The sequence below is a fragment of the Eublepharis macularius genome, chromosome 1 (assembly GCF_028583425.1).
Source record: "Eublepharis macularius isolate TG4126 chromosome 1, MPM_Emac_v1.0, whole genome shotgun sequence".
NCBI lineage: Eukaryota > Metazoa > Chordata > Lepidosauria > Squamata > Eublepharidae > Eublepharis > Eublepharis macularius.
This window is the reverse complement of record NC_072790.1, coordinates 238,297,370-238,311,169: the sequence shown is the minus strand read 5'-3', so window position 1 is coordinate 238,311,169 and position 13,800 is coordinate 238,297,370. Positions and strand designations below refer to the sequence as shown.

At 51.7% G+C, this 13,800-nt stretch overlaps 1 protein-coding gene across 1 annotated transcript in view; it reads right to left on the bottom strand.

Annotated features, from left to right (window-relative positions):
* MUC1 (mucin 1, cell surface associated) overlaps positions 1-12,835 on the bottom strand; it is a 28,881-nt gene extending 16,046 nt beyond the window's left edge. Inside the window, exons 1-2 of the mRNA XM_054994443.1 lie at positions 12,687-12,835; positions 2,536-3,854 (exon numbers count right to left, since the gene is read on the bottom strand). Coding sequence (XP_054850418.1) covers positions 2,536-3,854; positions 12,687-12,747 — 1,380 coding nt within the window. The 5' untranslated portion in view covers positions 12,748-12,835. The remainder of the gene's footprint in view (positions 1-2,535; positions 3,855-12,686) is intronic.
* Positions 12,836-13,800: the final 965 nt, after the last annotated feature.

Below are 13,800 nucleotides of genomic sequence, written 5' to 3'. Positions count from 1 at the left end.
ATTTACCAAGGAAGATTTACGAAGGAAGCCAAGCCTGGGTGTATATGTCAACTTCTCTACTTTAGATGGTTGTTGTGGATTTTCCGGGCTGTGTCGCCGCGGTCTTGGCATTGTAGCTCCTGACGTTTCGCCAGCAGCTGTGACTGGCATCTTCAGAGGTGTAGCACCGAAAGACCGAGCTCTCTCAGTGTCAAACTGTGGAGAAGATGTTAGCAGGTGCTAACATCTTCTGCTAACCTGCTAACATCTTCTCCACAGTTTGACACTGAGAGATCTCGGTCTTTCGGTGCTACACCTCTGAAGATGCCAGTCACAGCTGCTGGCAAAACGTCAGGAGCTACAATGCCAAGACCGCGGCAATACAGCCTGGAAAATCCACAACCATCGTTCTCCGACTGTGAAAGCCTTCGGCAATATATTCTCCACTTTACTGGGGATTTTCACATTATGGCCGTTTACGCACATCCTTAGAGGGACGGCCCCCTCACTGAACACTGGCGGCTTTTTTCCTTCAGTACAGAAGTCTCCATTTTCAAAATATTTGCAGACTACTTGGCTTCAGTTCTGTTGGCGCCTTTTTGGAGACCGCGAGAGAATGCGTTCCCGGAAAAGGCACCAAAAAAACGGAAGCCAAACATCCTGCAACCATTTTGAAAGCAGAGATGTCAGGCATGAAGGGGAAAAGCAGCCAGTATTTGGTGAGTGGGCAGTCCCTTTAAGGACGTGAGGAAATGGCCTTCGTCTTGTCTTCCCCAGGGTACTTTCTTATAGACCTAGTCAGCATGGCTATGTTGTGCAATGATTAGAGTATCAGATAAACTGAAGAGACCTGGGTTCAAATCCCCATATTTCCATGAAAACACTCTGGGGGGATCTGTGTGTGAGAGAAAGGTTCTCTGGCTCACAGGGGTCACTAACATTCAGCATTACCTACTTTACAGGGTTGTTGTGAGGATAAAGAGAGGGAACATTGTACACCCCCATAAGGTTCTTGGAGGAACAGCAGGATAAAAATCTAAGAATCAGAATAAAGAATCCTTTTACACATTTAGGAGGGGATAGATTGGAATTCCCAACCAATTTGAGCCTTGGATACCTTTGGAATTCCAACACAGAATGGTGGGTGCAACCACAAAATGGCTGCCACAGGGTTGTCAACCTACAAGCGTGTGAAGTTTCCCCTTACATGCTGATGGAGTGTTTGGAGGGACAGGAATAAACATTTTTAAAATGCAGCTTTTAGAGAAGGCAAAAGGATACATACATAGGAATTCTATTGCTGGGAGTAGTGGCAAACTTAGATGGCATGGGGCCAGGCCAGGAAACACTTGCTCCATCCCTGAGACTTGGTTGCTATCATTGTCCCCTAGCTTTGCCCTAAAGAGCATGAATGACAGATGTTCCACCCCACACACACTCAGAGACATTAGTTCACATGCTTCTAGAAAATCAGCCCTGGGCTTGAGGCCTTGGGTAGAAGTAGGAGGGAGATCAAGCAGTGCCATTTGTGATTGACCACTTTGCATCCATGCCCCCTTGCCCATTACCTACTGTCAGGGCCTGTCGCTGCCCCCACTGGGTGGGGCCCCAGCTGGGCCGGCCCTGATGTCAGAGGGGCACCAGGGATGCTGCAGGGCCCTGCTCTGTGGAAGGAGGGGCGGTATACATCACCCAGGCTCCCTCTCAGTCCACTTGCTGGCCTGCTCAACCTGGCCTGCTCACCCTCTGCGTCCTCCATCATCTCCGCCTCCCAGAACTCTCCTCCAAGCCTCCACTCTTGCACTGCTTTCACTCCACACCATCACTCCTTACTCACACCCACCACCTCACAGCTCTTCCCAGCCAGCTTTTATAGGGCCATCTCTCACTACACCGCCCTCCTTTCAGGTCCAGCCTGCCAGGCCATGCCCCTCTCTGGCCTCCCAGCATTGACCTGGGCTCTCTCAAGCTGTTGCAGCAGGGGTAGCTGTCTGGGCTGTCTGGATCAGTAACAGCTGCATCACGTTGGCTGGCTGCTGGGCCTCTCTGGCTGAGCTGATTACTGAAGGTAGGCCCAACTCTGGCCCCTTGGCTGGCTGCCCAGCTCTTCCCACAGAACGCCTTCAGCAGCTCCACCTGGAGGGGCTGAGTTCTGAGCATCTCCTGAGCCAGGCTGCTGTCTTCAAGCTGAGGTGGAGGCTGGGGCGTGGCTCTGAGCTGCTGTGGCTGCTTCTCCTCCTTGGCTTGTAAGGGCTCTGTTTGGGCTGCTGCTGGGTCCCTATTCTTCCTGCCTTTGCCCTCTCCCTCTGTCCTGTTCAGCCCTCTATCCTCTCCCTGGAGGGTGGGACTAGCTTGCCTCTCCCTGCCTCCTCTAGCTCTCTGGGGCCTTGGCCCTTTGCCCTCCTCCCCTGGTGTAGGCAGGTTCTGGCCCTGGCTGCTGGCTGAGCTGGCAGGACTGCTGTCTCCCGGCTGCCTCCCCCTGCTTCCTCCTGTCGAGGCCAGGGGCTGTGCCTCAGACCCCGGACACCTACAACACTTCCTCCCCAAAGCACTTACCATCTGCCCAATAGCTTGGTTCATCTTCTTGTAGTAGTCAGAGTTTGGGTCCGACAAGAGGGTGCTGTAGTCCCAGTTTGTGATGTGATACGTGAGATAGAAATCCTGAACTGGCACAGTTGTCCCTGTGGTGCTTGTGGTCATTGAGGAGGTCACATTGGAAGCACTGGTGGTGGAGCTCACTGTGGCAGCTATCTCGGGGCTGGCTGTGGAGCCCGCCGTGGCGGCTGACTTGGTGCTGGTGGTGGAGCCTGGTGGTGGAGTCTCTGGGCTAGCGGAGGAGCCCACCGTGGCGGCGGTCTTGGTGCTGGCAGTGGAGCCTGCTGTGGCAGCTGTCTCCGGGCTGGCGGTGGAGCCTGCCGTGGCGGCTGTCTCCAGGCTAGCGGAGGAGCCCGCCGTGGCAGTGGTCTTGGTGCTGGCAGTGGAGCCTGCCGTGGCAGGGCTGGCGGTGGAGCCTGCCGTGGCAGCTGTCTCCGGGCTGGCGGTGGAGCCCACTGTGGCAGTGCCCACTGTGGTGGTTGTCTTGGTGCTGGCTGTGTTTATCTTGGAGCTGGCAGTGGAGCCTGGTGAGTGGGTTGTGTCAATGCTAGTAGTGGAGTCCATTACAGTGGCTGTTTGGGGGCTGGTGATGGAGCCCGCCGTGGCGGTTGTCTCCGGGCTGGCGGGGGAGCCTGCCGTGGTGGTTGTCTCCGGGCTGGCAGGGGAGCCCGCCGTGGCGGTTGTCTCCGGGCTGGCGGGGGAGCCCGCCGTGGCGGTTGTCTCCGGGCTGGCAGGGGAGCCCGCCGTGGTGGTTGTCTCCGAGCTGGTGGGGGAGCCCGCCGTGGCGGTTGTCTCCGGGCTGGCGGGGGAGCCCGCCATGGCGGTTGTCTCTAGGCTGGCGGGGGAGCCCGCCGTGGCAGTTGTCTCCGGGCTGGCGGGGGAGCCCGCCGTGGCGGTTGTCTCCGGGCTGGCGGGGGAGCCTGCCATGGTGGTTGCCTCCGGGCTGGCAGGGGAGCCCGCCGTGGCGGTTGTCTCCGGGCTGGCGGGGGAGCCCGCCGTGGTGGTTGTCTCCGGGCTGGCAGGGGAGCCCGCCGTGGCGGTTGTCTCCGAGCTGGTGGGGGAGCCCGCCATGGCGGTTGTCTCCAGGCTGGTGGGGGAGCCCGCCGTGGCGGTTGTCTCCAGGCTGGTGGGGGAGCCCGCCGTGGCGGTTGTCTCCGGGCTGGTGGGGGAGCCCGCTGTGGTGGTTGTCTCCGGGCTGGTGAGGGAGCCCGCCATGGTGGTTGTCTCCAGGCTGGTGGGGGAGCCCGCCGTGGCAGTTGTCTCCGGGCTGGTGGTGGAGCCTGTCAAAGAATCTGGTTAGGAATGTTATCCAGGGATGCCTGACAGAATCCTGGCTAACTAGGGAGAGGTTTCGACTTACAGTTCCTTTCTTAGTTGTGGACTTGAAGCATAGCTGGAATTAGGGCTCAGTCGTAATTCCTGACTTTATGCTCAGTTATGGAACGCGTGGAACAATTATGAGTATGACTAACAACAAATACCATTATGGGGAAAAAGTACAATAGGCTCTAGAAAGGGGAGGGCAGGCAGGCAGGCATTTGCTCCTCCTCTGTCACTGATTAAAGCTGGTGAAGGAGTGGGGAGGGCATTGCCATCTGCTCCATGCCTGATCTGCCTGATCTCAGCCATATGAAGGGGTGGTGGGCTTTGCTAACTGCTCCATGCCTGATACATGCTGGGTAAAGGGGGGCATTGCCTTCTGTTCTGCACTTGACTACAGCTGGGTGAAGGGGGGCAGGCATTGTCGCCTGCTCTGAGCCTGATCCCAGCTGGGTGAAGAGGGGTGGGCATTGCCACCTTCTCCCTGCTGGGTGAAGGGAGAAACAGGCATTGCATCCTGCTCTGCACCTGATCCTGATAGGTAAAGGTGGGCAGCGGGTTTTACTACCTGCTCTGCTCCTCCTGGGTGAAGGGGGTGCGGGCATTGCCACCTGCTCTGCTCCTGATTCTGGCAGGTTGAAGGGGGGCAGGCATTGCTGCATGCTTGGCTTCTGACTCCAGCAGGGTGAAGACAGGGTGGGCATTGCCACCTGCTCAGTGGCTTATTCCAGTAGGTTGAAGAGGGCGGGCATTGCTACCTGCTCTGCTATTGATCCTGGCTGGATGAAGGGAAGAAGGGCACTGCCGCCTGCTCTGCACCTGATCCTAGCCAGGTGAAGATGTGAGGTGGACATTGCCACCCACTCCACTCCTGATCCCAAAAGGGTGATGGTGGGGTGTGGGCATTGCCACCTTCTCTGCCAGTAATACCAGCTGGGTTAAGGCAAAGGAGGGCATTGCCACCTGCACCACTCCTAATACCAGCTCGGTTAAGGTGGGGAAGGGCATTGCCACGTGCTCCACTCCTAATACCTGCTGGGTTAAGGCAGTGGGTGAGCAAAGCCACCTGCTCTGATTCTGATCCCAGCTGGATGTAGCGGGGTGGGCATAGCCAAATGCTCTGCTCCTAATGCCAGCTGGGTTAAGGTTGGGAGTGACATTGCCACTTGATCTGTTCCTAATAACAGCTGTGTTAAGGTGGGAGGGGAAATTCCACCTGCTCTGCTTCTAATACCAGCTGGGTTAAGGCAGGTGGTGGGCATTGCCACCTGCTCTGCTCCTAATTCCAGCCGAGTTAAGGCGGGCAGTGGGCATTGCCATCTGTTCTGCTCCTAATTCCAGCTGTATTAAGGCAGGGGGAGGGTATTGCCACCTATTCCACTCCTTATACCAGCTGGGTTAAGGTGGGCGGTGGGCATTACCACCTGCTCCACCACTAATACCATCTGGGTTAAGGCAGGGAATAAGCATTGCCACCTGCTCCACTCCTGATCCCAACTGGCTTAAGGGGGGTGGGCATTGCCACCTGCTCTGCTCCTAATACCAGCTTACTTAAGTTAGGGAGTGGGCATTGCCACCTGCTCCACTCCTAATACCTCCTGGGTTAAGACAGGGGGTGGACATTGCCATCTGCTCCGCTCCTATTACCAGCTGTGTTAAGGTGGGGAGAGGGCATTGCCACCTGCTCCACACCTGATCTCTGCTGGCTGATGGGGGGTGGGCATTGCCACCTTCTCTGCTCCTAATACCAACTGAGTTAAGGCGAGGGTGAGCATTGACACCTGCTCTGCTCCTACTACCAGCTGGGTTAAGACAGGGAGTGGTCATTGCCACCTGCTCCACTCCTAATACCAGCTGGGTTAAGGCCAGAGGTGGGCATTGCCAACTGTTCTCTCCTGATCCCAACTGGTACAAAGGCGGGTGGGCATTGCCACCTGCTCTGCTCCTAATACCAGTTGGGTTAAGGCCGAGGGGGTGGGCATTGCCACCTACTCTGCCCCTAATACCACGCAATTAACAGAGTGGATAATCATATCTAAGGGTTACAAAACAATGTACCACCAAAGAATCTTATCAAAAGTATATCAAGGGGAATATTTTTTAAAATTTTGAATTATAAAGTGGTGCAGTGCATATATAACAATAAATAGATGTATACAATTCTATGTTAAATTCACAAAGAATTCACAGGATAACACGACACAAATTCCGGCCAGCTGTAGGAATTTCTTTTTACTCCAGCGAAGGTGCTTGGAAGTTCAATAGGGAGATGCCAATAAAGCCAACACTAAGGCATGGAAAAACTTGGAAAACCACTGTTTCTATTGTGGATATTTAAGTTGTTGTTGTCATTTTACTTTGTCTTGACAGATGAAACAAGGAGATGACACAACTTGAAGGACTGAAGACCGGACAAGGAACTGGTTATTGATAACACTTGTTTCCAAACTGCACCAGGGGTCAACAGACCTCCTCCCCATACATTTCCAAGGCAATGCTGCCACTTAAGCAGTCCCAAGCGGCAGACTGACGCACCCCTCTATTCTTGGCTGTGCCTAATAACACGTAGGTGAAGGCGGGAGATGGGCATTGCCACCTGCTCCCATCCTGCTCCCGGCCTGCGCTTCCCACCATGGCATGTTTTCTGGAGGGGCATGGTGCCTTGCCTACGTTTTCCTCCTTGGCAGCGCCCTCTGGTGGAGCATCAGGGTATAAAGTGAGTTGTCTGAAATACACTTACTCAATTATATAGTAAGACAGAGAATGATCAGTTGAGAAAAAGGTTATACTTTAGAATAAGAGTGCCTGATTGGCAGGCTGCAAGGTGCTGGCACACCAAAATCTTCAAATGTGCAATGGTGGGGACTTGTTAAGGCTTACCCTTACATTTTGGGAAAACTTCATGATAACAGAGATAAGCAATGCACAGAAGTATCCTGGATATGGGTACACAGATATCACCCAAGCCATCTGTACAATGTCTTGGTGAATTTTGTCTTGGAGAAATCTCGGTGGGAAGTTTGAAAGAGCACCCCACTTTTTGACTGGACAAAAAGAAACTCCCTCCTGCCGAGGTGTGCCTTGGAATATGGGTTAACAGTGAGGAGCCCCATGGTGCAGACTGGTAAGCGGCAGTACTGCAGCCCAAGTTCTGCTCATGAGTCCTGAGTTCAATCCTGGCGGAAGCCAGATTCATGTAACCAGCTCAAGGTTGACTCAGCCTTCCATCCTTCCGAGGTCAGTAAAATGAGTACCCAGGTTCCTGGGGGTAAACTGTAGATGACTGGGGAAGGCAATGGCAAACCGCCCCGTAACAAAAAGTCACCATAAATCAGCTGTGACTTGGCTACCTATCGGTTACCCTGCTCAGTTCAAGGGATTGGTTATCACCTACAAAGCTCTTCAGGACCTTGGTCCGACATACCTACAGGACCGCCTCCCTTCCTATGTTCCTCCATAGTAGCTTCATTCGTCCAGAGTCTCCTGCAGTTGCCACCCTGCACAAGGGCGAAATCAACAGCAGCCCGTACGCAGGCTTTCTCTGTGGTGGATTCTACCCTGTGGAACAGCCTGCCTGAGGAGGTGAGGCCCCTGCTCTCCTAGCTTTCTGCAAAAAATGCAAAACCAAATTATTTAAAAAGGCTTTTGTATTGTAGGAACGGGCTCTCAGATGCTTCGCTAATGAGTTAGGGACTGTAGACTTCACCACTATGTTGCCTTACGTGCTGTTTGTTGCTTTAAATACGTGCTCCTATGTCAGCCCTTGAATTGCTTATGTTCTGTACCCACATTTCTTCGAATCGGTACTGGATTCTTGCTGATGCTATGTCTTTGTAAACTTGTACTTATTTACCCTATGGCGTTGTTTATAGAAATGTCCTTGAAATTGACGTATTAATCTCACAGTGTAATCCACCTTGAGTTTCAGTGAGAAAGGCAGACTATAAATGACATAAATATATATATAAATAAATAAATAAATAATTGATGGCACTTTACACGCACAAGGATCTGACAAAGTGAGCTCTGATTCACCGATGCCTATGGTGGAATACACTTGGCCCATTTCCACACGGCTTACCTTCTTCCGGAAAACAGCGTCTTTGCGCGCGAAATCGCGCTAGGAAGATGCTGTTATTGCGCGAAATCACATGAGAAGATGCTGTCTTCCACGATAACAGGGGACAAAACCTGAGGAGGGGAAGGACTCAGCAGAGATGTGATGCCAGAGTCCACCTTCCAAAAATGCCACTCCCTCCTGAGGAATTTATATCAGCTGTCTAGAAATTTGTTGTAATCCTGAGAGAACTCTAGCCCCCCTACCTGGAGGTTGGCAACTTTGGCCTGGGTTTCTGAGGAGCTGTATCATGAGTTCTTGGCCCTCGCTTGAGAATCACCTTCTGGAAGAGGAAGGAAAATCTTCACCACTTTTCACATTTTATAAAGGGAAGTCTGCCATTAGAAGGTGGAAGCGTTTCCTTTATAAAATGACAGCTAGCAAAGAAGGTTTCTTCGATCTGAAGGTGGTATTGGTAATTTAGAAGAGACATTTTGATTGTTTTGAAGAAAACAATTTAAAACAATCTTTCTTTGGTAAACTTTTTTGATATGATAATACAGCATGATATTAATGGTATAATTGGCGTAATGGTATCAGTAAAAAAAACAGAGCTGCCACCTTGAGTCCCAATCGATGCAGCCTTAGTCAGCCCCTTTTATCTCCTTCTGCTACAAATATTCTGTGGATTCCGTCTCCCTCCCAGCAGGAAAGGGTCTGTTTCCCCCAGTCTATGATCTGTGTCCCTAGTAGGCAAGATAAACCTTAATGCTAAACAGGGCTTTTTTTCAGCAGGAACGCGGTGGGACGGAGTTCCGGCACCTCTTGAAAATGGTCACATGGCCGGTGGCCCCGCCCCCTGATCTCCAGACAGAGGGGAGTTGAGATTGCCCTCTGCGCAGTGACACGGAGGGCAATCTAAACTCCCCTCTGTCTGGAGATCAGGGGGCGGGGCCACTGACCATGTGACCATTTTTGCCAAGGGTGATTTAAACTTTAAAAAACTCCCCCCTTGTTCCAGCTGACCCGAAGTGAACCACCTCTTTCCCCAGAAAAAAAGCCCTGATGCTAAATACCCCTTAGAGGAAGGACAGTCATCTATGATTCTCACGGAGGTTCTCAATTGCTGAGGTCATGATTTTCAACTATTTGCTTGAGGAAAAGAACGCTCCCGCTCCACTGTCACTGCTGGGTTGCTTAGAAGGGCCTTGAGAGAACTGCAACTGTTCCTTTGTCAACAAGACTGGAGCACGGCAGCCCAGGAAAATGTCAAAGGCTAACAGATGACTTAGCACGTGGAGCCAGAGCTAGTCGGTATTGCAAAAAAACTTCAAGGGCACGGGGACTGTGTAGCATAGAGGGAGGAGGAGGGGCATTGCCTTGAGTGGTCTGCAACTGGTTTTGAAATACTGAAACTGGGAGGATCAAAGGAGAGTTGCCTCCGAAAGGTGGCACAAGATGGCACCTGAAATGTGGGATATAGATGGTGCCAACCTGGAGCAAACGCCTCCAATATGGCGCTGAGTGCAAGCATCAGACACAAGTTTTTTAACTTGTGTCTGATGCTTGCACTCAGCGCCATATTGGAGGCGTTTGCCCACAGCCATGAGAGATTCGAACTGGTGAGGTTAGGATGTGCGAATGGCCTAGCTAATCCCAAACTGTCCACCCTTGAATGATTCTGCGACCACTTGGAGTGGGTCCTCCTGCTGGTTTTGTGACTAGGTTAGGAAGGATGTTATCCAGAGGCCCCCAATACTGTTCCTCAGGGAGTCCCTTTTGTTGGTTCCGCTTAGGGTTGCCAGCCTCCAGGTAGTGGCTGGAGATCTCCCGGAATTACAACTGGTCTCCAGGCCACAGAGATCAGTTCCCCTGGAGAAAATGGCTACTTTGGGGGGTGGACTGTATGGAATTATGCCATGCCAAGGTCCTTTCCCTCTCCAAACTCCACTTTCTCCAGGTTTCATCCCCCAGATCTCCAGGAATTTCTCAACTTGGAGCTGGCAACCCCAGTTCCGCTGCATGCTTCTTTATTTATTATACCCAACCTTTCCCTTGTTCTCCAAGGCAGTTTACAGTTCCAAAAATCAAAAAGCATACCAAATGCTGTCAAACCCTATTTAGCCTCCTCCCCAAGAAAATGCCTGCAGCTTCAACGCTGTTAAAAGCCCTCACCAATAAAAAAGCTTGACAACTCCCCTTAACCAGTGCCCTCCATACCATCACAGAAAGCCTCTTCCACAAGGTGGGAAGAGAAGGAACGGGCTCTAATACACACCAACCAGGCCTTGAGCAAGGCGCCAGCCAGAACACTATAGCTGGCACATACAGGCATGACGATAGATCCAGAGGCATTAGCCGTGTTAGTCTGTAGTAGCAAAATCGAAAAGAGTCCAGTAGAATCTTTAAGACTAACCAACTTTACTGTAGCATAAGCTTTCGAGAACCACAGCTCTCTTCGTCAGATGCATCAGCTTTCGAGAACCACAGCTCTCTTCGTCAGATGCATGGAGGGTAAGAAGAAACTGGTCAGATATATAGGTGGAGAGGGGAGGGGGGAGTAGATGCAAACAGTGATGATGGCTGGCACATACAGGCGTGATGGAGAGCGACGGACTGGGTGCAGACATGCCCTGACGACATTCCCTGTTTCTCCTAAAAGCATAAGAAGAGGCTGGTTGTGCCTGTATCAGACCATCTAATATGGCATCCTGTCTCCAGCCAAATGCCTCTGCAAAGCCAATGGGCAGCATGTGGCAGCAGCAGCTCATCAAACATTTATTTACATTCCAACTTTCTCACTGAGACTCAAGATGGATTACATAGTGTGAGATTAGTACAATTAATGGCAAGGACAAGGGCAGGCATTTCCATACAGTGTCGAGAACATTTCCATAAACAATGTCATGGGGTAAAGGAATATAAGTTTGCAAAGTATTTGCAAGGATCCAGTATGGGGTTGAGGAATTGCTGAGATAGAACATCATCAACTCTAGGACTGACATTAAACAACATAAAGCTCAGGTTGTCTATAGGAGTACATATTTTAAGCAACAGATAATGTGTAAGTAGGGTTGCCAGCTCTAAGGTGGGAAATTCCTGGAGATCTGGGGGGTGAAACTGGGAGAAACCTGGAGAAAGTGGGGTTTGGGGAGGGAAAGGACCTTGGCATGGCATAATTCCATAGAGTCCACCCCCAAAAGTAGCCACTTTCTCTAGGGGAACTGATCTCTGTGGCCTGGAGACGTCGCGCAAAACTCGCGCGAGAAAACGTGATATTTCGCGTTTTCCCCGCAAGATAGTGCGACATTCCGGAGGCAGGTAAGCCGTCTGGAAACGGCCCAGTTGTAATTCTGGGAGATCTCCAGCCACTACCTGGAGGCTGGCAACCCTACGTGTAAGGCAACATAATGGTGAAATCTATGGTTTCTAACTCATTAGCAAAACATCTGGGACCCCCTTCCTACAATACCGCCCTCTTAGCTGAGAAAAAGGCCTTTTTGAATCATTCAGTTTTGCATTGTTTGCGGAAAGCCAGGAGCATGGGGGCTCTCCTGACCTCCTCAGGCAGGCTGTTCCATAGGTTAGGGGCCACCACAGAGAAAGCCCGTGTATGGGCTGCTGTTGATTTCTGATATTCAAAGGTAAACTCCCTCTAAATGGGGATTCCATTTAGCTAGCACAGCTGGGGACTGTTGACAGGCTTAAACTCCTTGATTATTATTGTTTTGCCAGCCTTTCTGCTTGCCTCCCCCAGAATCTATGCCTTCAGACTGGCCCCTTCACTTCGGCAGACCTGTGGGGCTGGGGGCACCCCCTTTGAAAATAGTAAAAAACGAGATCCATGTGTCATTTCCTTTCCAGCCCCACGGCACTGCCCCAATGCCAATGAGTCCCTAGGGTGGGGATACTCACATGGGCTTGGGTGGTGCCCGGGCCGCTCTTACCACAATGGGAACAAGCGTCACCGATTGCACTCGATTAGTGGCACATTGGATTGAAGCATCGGGGCAAGAAATGCCTCAGATTAGTCACCCAGGATATAGGAGGGAGTCTGATCTTGCTTTCCCAGCCGAGTAACTCCCCCCTCCCCAGGAACAAAGTGTCCCACGCCTAGGACTGAATTGCTTTCATCTCCCGCTCATTTGTTATCACTCTGGCCCGGACCCTGGAATCCAGATGAAAGGCAGACATCACAAAACCAAATCTGAGTGTGCCAAGTGGGCAGCGTAATTGCAAATGAAACTTGGCCAGATGGTTAACTCAAAAACTGGGAGGGGGGGTGCAGCAGCGGATGGTTCCCCTCCCCAAATAAGTAGAGCTACCCGACACAAAGGAGACCAATGCCTGCCTTTTCCAACAAAAACTTGCCAAATTCATTGCAACAAGATGGTTCATAAGAAGCCTAAAGACAAAGGGACAGAGCCCCCACCATAGCTGCCCTTTGGAGACAGACCTCCCCATCTGAAAAGCCGATGAACCAGAAAGTTTTGTGCAAGAAAGGTTTTGGGTAGATGTGGCTTCTCCTTCAGAGGTGCGAGAAGCTGCCTTTGCTGAAATCCCTCCTTTGGCACAGCTGGGCAAGCAACAGAGCCCATCTGCCTCTTCAAACAACTGGGGAAAGCAGGAGAGATTGGCACCTTGATCCTCTCCGCCCCACATTCTCCCAACTTCAGTATCGCTGATCTCCCCCTCCCCTCAGCTCCACGTAGCATACACTCCTCCAACTCCTCACCTATGGCTAAAACCAGCAGGGCCCATGCCAGGGCTGTCTTTTGTAGGATCTTCTGCCCCATGCCAAGGATTTGTGGTTGGCGGATGCCCGATACTCCGTGCTCAGCCTCCGTAAACTCCCAAGGTACACACACAGCTCCAGGGATCCAGTACTGGCAGTTAGCCTTGTGAGATCTGGCTTTTAACTGAAGCACCTGGGTACAGGTAAAGTGGGAGGGAGGAGGCCACACCCCACAGGGCTGGCCAGGAGGCGATCATCAGGAAACATACACCCTGAAGGGTATGTTTGCTTGAGAAAGGCACTCGTCCTTTCCTGGCCGTCTTTCCACTTCAGGGGCTTTGCTTTCGGTTCGGGGAGCCACGGAGAAGCTCAAATACAAGAAGTCAAGTGTTTGGGGCAGAGGGAAAGGTGTTTCAGTCTCAGAAAAGAGGCTAAAACCCCTCTAATCTCCAATTTCATTGTATTTAAGCATTACTCTAAGTTCTCTCAACACTTTACTTGCATCCTGTATATTCTGTGCTTGTTTGCCAACTCTCTTCTTACGGAGACGCAGCCCATCTGGTCATGCTTATCCAGGCTCCTGTGACCTTGTGGTTCAATTACTATGTGCTCTGCATTGGGCTGTCCTGAAATACAACCTGGAAACTATAAGCTGGCCCCGAATGTGGTGGCCCAGTTAGAGTCTCTCTACACAAGACATCTGACTCATGAAGAACATGTGTCGGGAGATGCAACGTTAGTCAGGAAGGGTAGTTTAAAAAGACAGAGCCGGATGCAGGGCAAAGAGCTGCGTGAAGGGGCTGTGAAATGCCAGAAGGGAAACTTCAGCCCATTATAACCTCTCCAGGTCCAAGCCCGGCTCTGGAAGGCAGCTCCAGCCCATTTCCCTTCCTCGCTGCTCTCTGGTTGCCATCCCACACAGTTTTAGACTGGAGAGGTGATACTGGCAGAGCTTTCTGGGAGGCGAAGATGAAGTTAACAAACCCTCTGAGGAACAATCTCCGCCTCTCTGTCTTTTTAAACTATGCTTCCTGGGTAACATTGTGTCTGCCTACACTTGATGAACTCGCATTGAGGTTGTCTCATGTGGAGAGACTCTTATTGTCATGGGCCA